Source organism: Syngnathoides biaculeatus, chromosome 10 (genome assembly GCF_019802595.1).
Source record: "Syngnathoides biaculeatus isolate LvHL_M chromosome 10, ASM1980259v1, whole genome shotgun sequence".
Classification (NCBI taxonomy): Eukaryota; Metazoa; Chordata; class Actinopteri; order Syngnathiformes; family Syngnathidae; genus Syngnathoides; species Syngnathoides biaculeatus.
This window is the reverse complement of record NC_084649.1, coordinates 11,472,421-11,484,471: the sequence shown is the minus strand read 5'-3', so window position 1 is coordinate 11,484,471 and position 12,051 is coordinate 11,472,421. Positions and strand designations below refer to the sequence as shown.

The window sequence follows — 12,051 nt, the reverse complement described above, 5'->3', positions numbered from 1 at the left end:
ATTAGCATGACTTTACGACTGCGTTAGCGGTAGCCTATGACAGGTTCTGATTGATTGATATACAAATTCAGGTTACGTTGATGTCACAGGAATGGAACTCTGAAGACCCCCGTGTATTTTTTTCTTTTCGACACTCGTGATAGTTAAGAATCGAAACAGGTAACATCCATCCATCCATTTTCTTTGCCGCTTATCCTCACAAGGGGAAGTGCTGGAGCCTATCCCAGCTGTCAATGGGCAGGAGGCGGGGTACACCGTGCACTGGTTGCCAGCCAATCACAGGGCACATGGAGACAAACAGCCGCACTCACAATCACACCTAGGGGGATTTTGGAGTGTCCAATTAATGTTGCATGTTTTTGGGATGTGGGAGGAAACCGGAGTGCCCGTAGAAAACCCACGCAGGCACGGGGAGAACATGCAAACTCCACACCGGCAGGGCCAGGATTGAGCACAGGCCCTCAGAACTGTGAGGCCAACACTTTTCCAGCTGCTCCATCGTGCCGCCACATGTAATATTGTACAGGTAAGGTTTCAAGATGCTCGCAGTAAATACTGGAACAAATACAATTATTCCCTATTGTAATTCTTTTTTTTTTCTTTTTTGTTTGGCCATAGAGGTTCTGCTGTATCAACAAAGGCTGTAGTTGTTGTACTCAAAATGGTCTTTATTGCAGGGACTGGTCAGGAAATATTACATTTCCAAACAGCTACAAATACACAACAATCTTAGTTATAAAAGTCAAAAATAAGTTAGCAAAAAAAAAAAAAAAAAGACAAAATAAACTGGCAAAACCACTCTGTAGAAAAAGGGAACGTATTTACATCACTAGCATTTGTTACCAGTTTAACATAAAGCAGATCTTGGTCAAAACTGCCATGGTACATGTTGGCCCCACAAATAAAGTCATGGTTCTTTGTTTCCATAAAAACACACACAAAACAAGAAGGAAAGATCAGGGAAAGGTTTTGAAAAGAGGAAAGCTTAAATTAAGTAAGGAGAAAAACTAGGCCTTGTTCATGCAAAGTCTTTTCAAATGCAAGCTTCCAACTGACTCTTTAAATGGTGGATTAAGGCAGGGAATAAAGGAAATAAGGCCAACGGTGGAATTCATTTTGTTTAGCAGACCCTTTGAAACCTTCGTTACTGCCAAGGTGAATTGTGATTTAAATAGGAAAATAACAGCCTGCTTCTCCGATCGTCTCGTCACTTTGTGTCTGAAGCGCAGTGTTCTTCCTCGGGGTCTGCTCTGTGGAAGTTCTTATTTGGGAATGTCCACAGGAAAGGCCACTGCGCCATTTGCTGAGGCCATGCCCTCCACGATGGAGCTCAGGGTCTGAATGGTGGCCTGCTCTGGAGAGTCGGCGGCACTCAGGAGCTCTGCGGAGAGTCACACATTATGTGAGAGAGCATTTGACTGTGTGTGTTCTGGAGTTCATCACTACATTGAGATTTAAGTTTAAAACCCAGGAGGCTTACCTAAGGGTGACCCCCATAAAGATCTGCTCTGAGTGTGTGTGTGTGTGGTGTGTGTGTGTGTGTGTGTGTGTGTGTGTGTGTGTGTGTGTGTGTGTGTGTGTGTGTGTGTTAGCGTGAAATGGACTGACCCTCGCTGCTGTAGCTTTGCGTGCACTGCTCCGGGGTGCTGCTCCACTCGGGGCTACTGCAGCAGGTGCTGCCCGAACTGGGCTCGCTAGATGACGACACCTGTTGCCATGGAGACACACACAGGCAGAAGTCGCTGTCAGTCACGGTGTTATGACACAGCGCACCAGCACAGAAACATTTGAGCCACACACGACCGAGACCCCACACAGTGGCAAATGTAAGTGATGAGTAAGTAAAACAAAACAAACCTCATTTTACCTTTGTAGTTTCACACCATAAATTGATATTTTTTAAAGACTATGTTTTGAAATAGTCCTCTCAAAATGACTCAAAACATAAGAGTTATGTTGTGGTCAATCCAGTCACTAAAAACCACCTCATGTTCTAAAATCTTCCATTTCGTGACAATTGGATGCCATCCTCATTCTTCATTTTATCTTAACATTAGCTTCTTCCACTACTCACTCTAGGCTGGTTCTGTCCGGCCCGGTAGTGCCCCATCTCGGTGTCCTGCTGGTTGAAGGAGGATACCAGGGCCTGCAACCTTTCGATGTACTGAATGGCGCTCCGCAAGATCTCCACCTTGGGCAGCCTCTGGTTGGGGTTCATGAGGGTGCTCCTCTTCAGGGCATCGAAAGCCTCGTTGACTTTCTTCAGGCGTCGCTTTTCCCTCAATGTGGCCGCTCTCCGGCGGTCCATGGTCACCGTCTTCCGTTTGCACAGCTTGCAGGCCCACGGCAAACACTGGCCCGGGCAGTGGGACTCGGAATGGGGCGAGAGGCTGGACGGCGAGGGTTTATCCTCTGGCTGAATCACCCCGACGCCCCCAGAGAGAGGCCCGCACAGGCCCATCATGGAGTTCTTGTCCTGGAAGCCAGCTTGGTCGTACGCCCCAGGCAGACGGGTGGGGAAGTAGTTGTCCCCACCTTCATAAAAGCGTTGGTCTGGGAAGAAGTAAGGGTTGGTCTCGAAAAGCTCCATATTGGACGACGTTGTGTTGTGTGAGCCTACAAAGATCCCTCGCTTCCCTTCGAACCGCTCTCGCTTCGCGTACGTGGTGTTCAAGTCCCGCGCCTGGAGCGTGTGTGTCGGAGTGTACGCGTGTGTGCGTGCCTGCCTTCGTCCTTGGCCTGTGTTTGTGATGAGTGGAAGACGTGTGGGGAACAACTGGTGTGGAGCAACTGTAGGCTGGCATTTAAACCCCACTGCCTGCTGCAGGATCACCGGGTTAAATTTAGCACGAGCCCCCAGAAACCTGACACGACGTTTAGCTGTTGCTGCACATCTACGCTTCATATCTCAGTTGGGCCCTGATCTCTGGAGGTTTCTCGGCCCGTGTGTGTGTGTGTCCATGTAAAGTGGGGGCCTTTGTGCTTGCGTGTGTCTCAAGAGCCTAGCATATGATCGAGTTGCTAGGGAAATGGGAAAGATAACCGTGCATCAAAGATGTCCGTCTTAATGAGCTAATCCCAGCCTCACGTCTCCATCCATGGCGCTATACATAAAGGCGCCCGCAATTGGGGCGCCGAGTTGGGGATGGACACTCTAGAGGCAGCTGTCACTTGTTCCAATGATATGCAATGACAAGGAGTTGTTTGACTCCGAATTGTTTAGACAAAGGAAATGAGGCTGAGGACTGATGTTTACCCAAGATTAGGTCACAGATTAATACTGTATTTCACTTTGTGCCACGATGTCGGAATGATCGACTGGGTTGGTACAGAACAGACCATTTCATAATAAATGAACAAAAAAAGGGGTCACCGGGATGCTTTCACGTGGCAGTAGAGATTTACTGGCAGTGACGTGAACTGAAATGATGACGTAAACTTGGTGTTTGGGGTTGCACCATCAGAATAATCCTAAAAGTTTGAGGCGGTTTTTTTTCAATTCCATGAATAAAATTATAATGAAAACAGCTGAAACTGTGGGGGAGGAGGATAGATCGAGTTGATGTCATAAACTTGTAATGAGAATATCGAAAGACTGGCTGGTGGTGTCGTAGCCACTTCAAAAGACACAGACTGGGAGCTAACTTTCATCTTCAGGATTCCTGAAGACATCTTCTCACAGGTATGTAGAGAATGTTTGGTTGGAATACCTGAGTTATTTAGCTAAATATAATGTCTACCCTTCTAGCATACTACAGTATGCTAGTGTGAAGATTTTACATCTTGCACGACTCTTATAAGGAACAGTTCCTATAAATAGAAATGTCTCTTGTTATTTGTTGTTGTTGCTGCTTTGTTGTTCTTGTTCTGTACGTCGTACCAGAGAAGCACCAACTGCTGGAGACAAATTCCTTGTGTTTTTTTACACACTTGGCCAACAAAGCTAATTCTGATTCAAAATTTTCTCCAACAAAAGAACAACATAAAAATTAATTAACTCAGCAGTCCCTCAGGGATCATGTCAACTGTTTCCGAATTTCCCTTGTGTCTATTTTAAAATAAACATGGTAAAACGTTCCATCGCCCTTTGAAGCAGTTCACCTTACGGACCAGCTTTTCGACTGACACTTCATATGTTCAATCTTGAGTGGCAGAGAACAAGTCTTAAATCATGATTCAAGCCATTTACTCTGTTTCTCTCTGTCAATTTTCGGTCAATTGATTAGTAGAGGTGCCATTGGAGGAAGCTGTCTTTTGTTACCCGGAAGTACATGTTACATCATGGTGAAAAGGTCGCACTTAAAGTATTTTGAAGCACATAAAAAGGTATTTGGGTTCTGCTTTTGCAAGCTTGCTGTGGTACTGTAGTGACCTTGTGCGAAACAGAGGAGCCTGCGGAGGAACAGCCAGAGCTCAGCGCAGAGTTGTCAGCGGCTCCTCTTACTCCGCAGATCCGGGAAGAGTGATCAAATGAACACGCGGAGGTGGAAATGCTCTTCCTTGTCCTGACCTCCTCCTGCCAGTTGCAGCTCAAGCGCCGAGTGTTAATCCTTCCAGGAGATGTCTCACCTCATGGCTCACCGTCTAAATCTGACGAGCTTCCGCTGGCTTGGACACACAGCCGAAACACACACTTCTGAGTGCTCCGGTGAATGATTGACATTTTACGGGGTGACTACGTATCTACATTTATTTCGGACTAGTGAGACGTGGTGACATGTATAGATAGTTTCCGACTGACGTCACACACCTTCCGGTTTAGAGAACGGGCGCCATTTTGGATGGGTGAATTTGAGTCAACAAACCGTAACGAAGCAGAAACCAGTTCAGAAAGGCGTATGAATAGCGGTGCAATGCATGTCTCTCAAAATCTGTATTTTTTGTCAGCCCATGAAAGCAACTAAAATTGAACGGAGTCCCCCCCCCCCCCCAGTACTCTATAGTGAATCCGTCTTAATTTTTGTTTTGTTTCACATATTCGGTTTGCACTTGCTTTTCTCATTCCCCCAAAGTGATTGTTAAGTGCAGATTTTCAAAAACGAAAATAATAACAATCTACACCTCTTTCGTTGGTATAATCAGCATAATTTAACACAACGCTGATTGTAATCACGTGAATGAATACTTTCACTCAGAAATGAAGTATCCTCAGCCTACATATTTAAATTGCATTGTGCAGTACACTAACCTTAGCAGTGTGGAGACATAGGTTACAATGAGTACCGCCGCATGACGAAACCAGCCATTGATGAATTGGTTGTAGCCCTCCAGAGCTTTGTAATTCTTTAGTTGGTCCATGGTATAAGCGCTTGTCGAGAAGAAGAGATAGTTGACGATGTCTGGATAGGTTACCGACGCCCCCAGTTCGAAATTCTTGCTCCATTTGTGTTTCTCCAAGGCATATGGGTCGATATTGTCGATCAAAGCACACTTCTTGTCGTAATGGTTTCTTGAAACATCTAATGAGCCCCGATAACTTTCCAAAGTCTTTTTAGCCATAATGTGTCAATTTTACCAGTTGTACAAACATTTGTGTAACTATATGCAAAAGCAACAGAGTGAATGGCACGTCAGTAGTGAACCCATCCAACATGGCCGCGTGGCTGGATGAGGTCACATGGTCGAAAACTATCTACACGTCGTGGTGTAACTTCCCTGGGTCACATATTGTTAAAATTTCTTCTGTTTTTGCTAGGACACAGAAAACTAAGCACTGTAACATTGAAAAGGTTAAGAGCGTTTCAACTCAAGAAGCATGTACCAATCCATATTATTGCCTCAGCTACACCCATCCTTCTTTTTCCCAAGACGCTTATCCTCACAAGGTTCGCAGGGAGTGCTGGAGGCTATCCCAGTTATCTAAGGGCAGGCGTAGGGGTAGACCATGAACTGGTTGCAAGCCACAGTACTTTCTAGTTTTCTTGCTACGACAGTGAACAATAACCAAAACGAAAAAAAATTGCAGTTAGAAACTATGATCGGTAGGAAGAGAAAATCAGAAGCACACACGTAAATCATTTGGCTCTATTTATCTCCTCCATATTGTCTAAGATACAGTATAGAGATTTCAGTTCCTACTTTAGTAACACACAGGAATGTAAATCTATTTATTGCATCATTTTCCTAAATGCGTCACCCCCGCCGGTAAATAAAATGATCCGAGCCTGTGGCTGGATCATGATGGGCAAAAGTTTGATGGGTTGCTGGTTTCTAGCGCCTCGTGTTCTCGTCTGGTTCAGGCTTGAGGCAGAGCTGCAGCGGGCTGTCAGGTTAATCTGTGATGGATGGTCACTGATGGTGGAGGGAGCACAAAGACGCCTGTGTTGGTCTGGGGGTCCGACAGGAGTCTCAGTCACTCACATGCGTCCCACATCATAACCCATTGTCAGCACAACTAGGGACGTGTGTGTGCGTGTTGTGGAGCGTCGGCTCGACACACTTGTGTCTTTTGCTGGATAAGACGCTCTACGCCAAGTTTCAAGTGAACACTCGACGTGCCATAAATCGGAGCGGGCGGGGGTGGGTGCTGGAGCGGTGTTCATTTTTCAGGCGGCAGATGATCCAACCATCAAAAGAGAGGCTTTATTCATACCTCACTAGTCAACTGAGATAAAAGGTTTAATTTTGTTTTGGATAATAACCTTGGAATATTGCTTATTAATGTTATTGAGAAGTGACAAGTTGTTAAAAATGAAATAAATGTCAGTCTCATTTGAAAGGTGAGAAAATACAGTGGTGCCTTGAGATATGAGTTCGACTCACAAATCATCTTTCTGCACTGAAATGAATGCGAATGTCATCATTGGCTGCAGCCTCCCGAAATAAATTGGAAAAAAAAATTCCAATGTTTGTTTTTATGAGAAAAAATACATCAGTCTATAACACACTAAATTGAATTTTTAACAGTTTTTGTCACTTTGTGTTGTTACAATTGTGTTCATTCATTGCCCACCCGGGACCAGTACAAGGCAGACCAATGGTTATGTTTTACTGGAGGATCACATGTTCAGCCTCGTAAGAGAGTACCTGAGTCTCTCTCGCAGTAATATTAATAGTTCTTTACAGAGGATAAAGACCATACATCTGGGAGTATTGTTATATGATCGGTCAACATGTGTTGCCCCACAGTTTGTCTTCAGATATCCGTCTCCTGAAGGGTAACAGCGCCACCGCATAGATGCTAATTGTTAGCCTGCGTGCCTCTGGAGTTTCTCATGTTAGCACTCAGGTTAGCAGAGACTAACATGGTTGCCTTCATAAGGGGTAGTTTTTTTTTTTGTTTTATGTTATATTTGGCAGTTAACTTCAGATGAGTGTATAATAGGCTGGCACAGGAGTTCAGAACAGTCATATTAGATCATTTTAAAGATGTTAAAAATATATTTTATTAATTAAATGATAGTTGTTGTTTTTTTTGTACAGTCAAAAGGATATATTTGGTCAAACGCCTATCCAATGATGTCTTTTTCTAATGTGTTTTAGAAATGACACAGCTATAAAGTCATTGCCCCATCACTGCCAATACTCTTCCAGTTCTCAGTGACAAGAAGCAACACATTGCAGGGCAGCTCAGCAGGAGGGAGGAAGGCTTGAATTAGTCTCCATTAACCCCAAAACCTCCCACTCCACCAACCCCTTCTCCCAGGTTAGCCATACAGGTCATCGCCGATCTGGATGCCACTCATGTGAGCACAGTCAGGAAATCTCATACACGTAGTAGAAGTAGAAGTAGAAGTAGAACGTGAGATAACAAAAAAGGAAGGAGTGCTGATTACAGGTGGATAAAAGTGCATCTACATTCCCACATACAAGGCGGGAATAGTAAGAAATGTAAGAATGCATAAAATAAATCAATTAATTTTTTTTTTTAAAAAAGTAAGCAAAATCTGTTGTTTGTTGCAGAGGATAAGTAATTTATGCCTTAATAATTTTGCCACAACCACTGTGAGTACTGTTATTTAATAAGTCTACAATTATACTCCACCATTAGTGTTCAAATATCTGTTGCTTCAAAGGTTATAACTACACAACCATTATGTTATTCGTTAGCCCACCGCTAGCAGTTTTCATTGTTTATAACCACTGAGGTGCACTGACATGATGAAGAAAAAGCTATGTGATTGTTGTAACAACACGTTGTGTATCTCTCTTAGTTTTATATTTAGTTTTGACAGTAAACTTCAACTGGAACTGGTAATAGATAACCTGAATCCTGTTTTTTGAAGAATTGTTCGCTCGCTGCCAAATTGCTGCTAGTTGTGAAGTAAGTTGAGTCACTGCTACTATATAGCACTCAAAAACAAACGAAAAAAAAGTCGGTCAAACGACAGCTCAAGCTCGTCCTACTCATACCGCAAGGCACCAGTGTACAAACTGCAGTGCGCACTGTGCAGAATTTTCCCTTTCAGGTCGCAATAGCATGATGACACAGACAAACCCCAAGATGATTCCTGCACGTCGCTGCTCTCGCAGCCCAGTATTTGTGTTGAGTAATGGCTCCTTACATAAGCCAGCCCGTTTGACTGATGTCTAAAGGAGACGCGGTTCTACTATGGCTCAGTTAATCACAGGGAGAATACTCCCATTCATTCCCTTGTAGAATGGAGCAGGCCCACCTGTGTTTCCACAGGGCTCTGGAGGCCCGGAGAAAGCTTTCCAAGTCAGGGAGGAAACAGTAGTTGTGGAGCCCGACCGTGCTGCTGCCCATTGGTGCTTTTATCGCACAGTAATCCCGACAACAAACAGAACGGGCGGCATGTGCATGCGCAGCTGTCGCCGTCTGAGTGCAAGTGGTGTCAGGTTAAGTCACAGGAATGGAGGTCGGACCATCCGCTGCCCTTCCCTCCACTGGCATGCCACTCGCTGCGAGGCGTCAGCACATTGGAAACAAACACAAACACGCACTTGCATTCATAACCCACTTCCCACAAACACGTTTGGACGCATAGCGCAAACATTGATCATAACGACCTGATATGATGAAGAAGCAATACCAATTTGGTATAATCATCATCACCGTCATTTCCGACACCTTTACAAAAAAAAATTACAAAAATAAATAATTACAAAAATTACATCCTCATATTGCGATTTGTCACTAATTTTCATTTTCATTTGTGATTTTAATTTGTATAGAAAATATATTTTTGTATGATTTTACATTCTTTTCTGAAGATAATGCATCTACAAATAGTCAATTGTTATTTTTAATGTAAAATAAACATAAAATAGTCTAATAAAGCAAAATACATAAAGGTAAATAGTCAATGTTGGATGCTGTTTGTTTTATTCATAAATAATAAACATGCAGTTTATAGGTTAGATTAATATGTTTGTTTCTATTATGTAAAAAAAAAAAGACTTCTGCATTAGAAAATACACGAACATGAGTTAACCGTCTACTACCATTTGAACCCACTTAACCCAAGAGAACCAAAGACATCCAAATCCTCTTTTAAATATGTGACCCCATGGGTTCTCTATAGTTGAAGCTCTAAAACCGTCATAACTCAAATTTTGCCACTCAGCACAAATTAAAAAGTCGACTAAGCGACAGGTCCACTGTGGTATCGTAATTTCTCGAAAATATTGTGCAATTTTTTCCAAAAATATTTTCAAAAAGTCAATAGAGCGCATTATATTTAGGTATGGATGAAAACTAAAAAAATACAATCACATTGTATAGTCGTATACAGGTACATAGAGTGGTAAAAAAAAAAGGTATGCATATAAATGTTAATATATTTGATGTCTCATGTTACACATTATATATGTTATGGTAAATGTGCGCCACCGACCTGATCTCTGAACTCTGAACTCGTTGAGGTGGGGGAACTTTTGCATTTAACCCTCGTCACCGTAGCATGTTTGTTGCTACTGTACTAAATATAAAAAATGACTGCCTGTGAGTTTGTTTTAACTTAAACGAAGACAAAAAATGTCGACTACAAGGGCTAATTGTGCTGCTGCTTTTAAAAGAAATGTTTCACCACTCCGGCCGATGACACGGCCAAACCGGAAGCAAAACAACGTGAGCTGAAACTACGTAGTACGATCGAACGATCATTTAAAAAAAAAAAGGGATAGTGTACACATTTGAAATGCTCGCTTTTTTAAAAGTGCCCATTACGCTAATTTGTACGTAGTTTGAGCTTTCGTTTTGATCGCGACTTGACGCTATGAAGAGCTGGGTACAGATTGCAGCCGTATGGGGGCAAGAGGCTCCACTGTTAGCACGGTGGAACTTCCCCTCAAAGTGCTGACAATAATGAGAAATAAAGAGAACCAAGACTCTGGATTCAAAAATTGTATCCTCACAAACCCCATGGATGGCATAGAGGATGACAAGATGGGATCACTGTTCATGAATGCAGGAAGCACCAGAACTAGACCAATTGCTCAATGATGAGTTTAACAGTGATGCTCCAACGGTAGCTACGACGGATATTTTTCAGATTGGAGATGAGTCAGATGCTTCTTTTGAAGTCTTGGCCGAGCCTGTGTTATGTAGTGAATAAACTGGACTATGCACAAAGGTTTTATGCACATTTAATGCAAAAAACGTTTAAGTTAAACAGTGTTAAATAGCTTGTTTATTTATTTAAGACTCTGATATGTGTTGTCAACGGCATTAATAAAATGTTATGCCATCGTTGAGCACTCATTTTAGTAGATTGAGGGATTCTGTTCTGACAATTATAGGGGCCAGGACAAGCGTGTCCTGTGGTCTGTCACGAGATTATATTCCAGCTACATCAGCACGTGCACAATGATTATTATTAATGATTGTTGTACAGACAGTTTTTGGAAAAACAATACAAGTACAAACAAAAGTACAAACCTAAAATAGAAATACAGATAAGAGCTAATATTTTGAGCATATGGATAGCAGCAAATTGACGGTGCGCATTGTACTTTGGTAGAAGGGTTTTCCTGACTTTTTAGGTCAACTTGGGGTTGCGCATTTTACTTCAGGATGCATTATACTAGAGAAATTAGGGTACTAAATTTGTGAAAACTCAAACATGTTTGTTCCTGTCAACTCTCATTGGCTTTCGCTGTGTGGGTCAGTTGAAACAGAAGTGTGAGCATGAGTGGCACAAATTGAGGGCAAGGGAAAAAAGTGTTGTGACCGAGCAAGTGAACGGGGAAGCAACGGTTATTACAAGACACTACAGTATATGCTAACTATGCTAATGTATACTGTCTGTCTGTATGTGCCTTGTGATTGGCTGGCAACCATAACACATTAAAAAAATGAAAAAAATAAACATTCACAGTAACACTTACAATAGCGTCTTCAATGAAAATAATATGTTATTGAGACCCCAGACACACATGAGGAGAAGATGCAAACTCCACACAGGAAAAACTGAGCCAAGACTCAGAAAATCGCAGAGGTGGGTTGGAATAGCCAAATCATGTAGTCAAGTAAGAGTACTTTTACTTAAGTAATCCTCACAAAAACCAGTTCAGGAAGAACAAAAAGGTACTCGTTTAAAAAAAAATACTCAAGTACTGAATAAAGGTTGAATAACATGGTTTGTCAGAGGATGTACAACAAATAAAACACAACTAAAACTAAAGTGGGCAGCACAGTGGACAAGCTGGTAAAGCGTTGGTCTCACAGTTCTGACGTCCCTGGTTCAATCCCAGACCCGCCTGTGTGGAGTTTGCATGTTCTCCCCGTGCCTGCGTGGGTTTCCTCCGGGCACTCCAGTTTCCTCCCACTTACCAAAAACATGCAATATTAATTGGACACTCTAAATTGCCCATAGGTGTGAATGTGAATGCAGCTGTTTGTCTCATTGTGCCATGCGATTGGGTGGCAAACAGTTCAGGGTGTACCTCGCCTCCTGACGTCTGGGAAGGGCTCCAGCACTCCCCGCGACCCTCGTGAGGATGAGGGGCAGAGAAATGGATGGATGGAAAACTAAAGTAAATTGCACATTAGTGTGAATGTGAGTCAAATAGTTTGTTGTGAATGTGCAGTGTGTGTGCGCGCGAGTGTGCGTCCGTGTGTTGTGTGCACGTATTTTGTGTTGTCCGTGT

The 12,051-nt window shown here is 42.9% G+C and overlaps 1 protein-coding gene across 2 annotated transcripts; it reads right to left on the bottom strand.

The window, feature by feature from the left end:
* Nucleotides 1-804: 804 nt before the first annotated feature.
* On the bottom strand, nucleotides 805-10,579 carry myog (myogenin). 2 transcript variants are annotated; one of them, XM_061832210.1, is made up of 5 exons: nucleotides 9,798-10,579; nucleotides 4,373-4,608; nucleotides 2,075-2,553; nucleotides 1,609-1,708; nucleotides 805-1,381 (listed from the first exon to the last, which is right to left on the bottom strand). In XM_061832210.1, the coding sequence occupies exons 3-5, from the start codon at nucleotides 2,462-2,464 to the stop codon at nucleotides 1,263-1,265; spliced, it is 609 nt and encodes a 202-aa protein (XP_061688194.1). In that variant the 5' UTR covers nucleotides 2,465-2,553; nucleotides 4,373-4,608; nucleotides 9,798-10,579; the 3' UTR covers nucleotides 805-1,262. The 2 variants fall into 2 exon arrangements, with proteins under 2 accessions (XP_061688194.1, XP_061688195.1); XM_061832211.1 differs by lacking the exons at nucleotides 4,373-4,608; nucleotides 9,798-10,579 and having other exon boundaries at nucleotides 2,075-2,780.
* Nucleotides 10,580-12,051: the final 1,472 nt, after the last annotated feature.

Bases quoted from the DNA above. Each gene is read 5' to 3' on its own strand.
- myog (XM_061832211.1), bottom strand. From the start codon at position 2,590: ATGGAGCTTTTCGAGACCAACCCTTACTTCTTCCCAGACCAACGCTTT. The intron at 1,709-2,074 runs GTGAGTAGTGGA...CCATGGCAACAG, and splicing joins CCGGACAGAACCAGCCTAGA to GTGTCGTCATCTAGCGAGCC. The intron at 1,382-1,608 runs GTCAGTCCATTT...GACTCTCCGCAG, and splicing joins GCAAAGCTACAGCAGCGAGG to AGCTCCTGAGTGCCGCCGAC.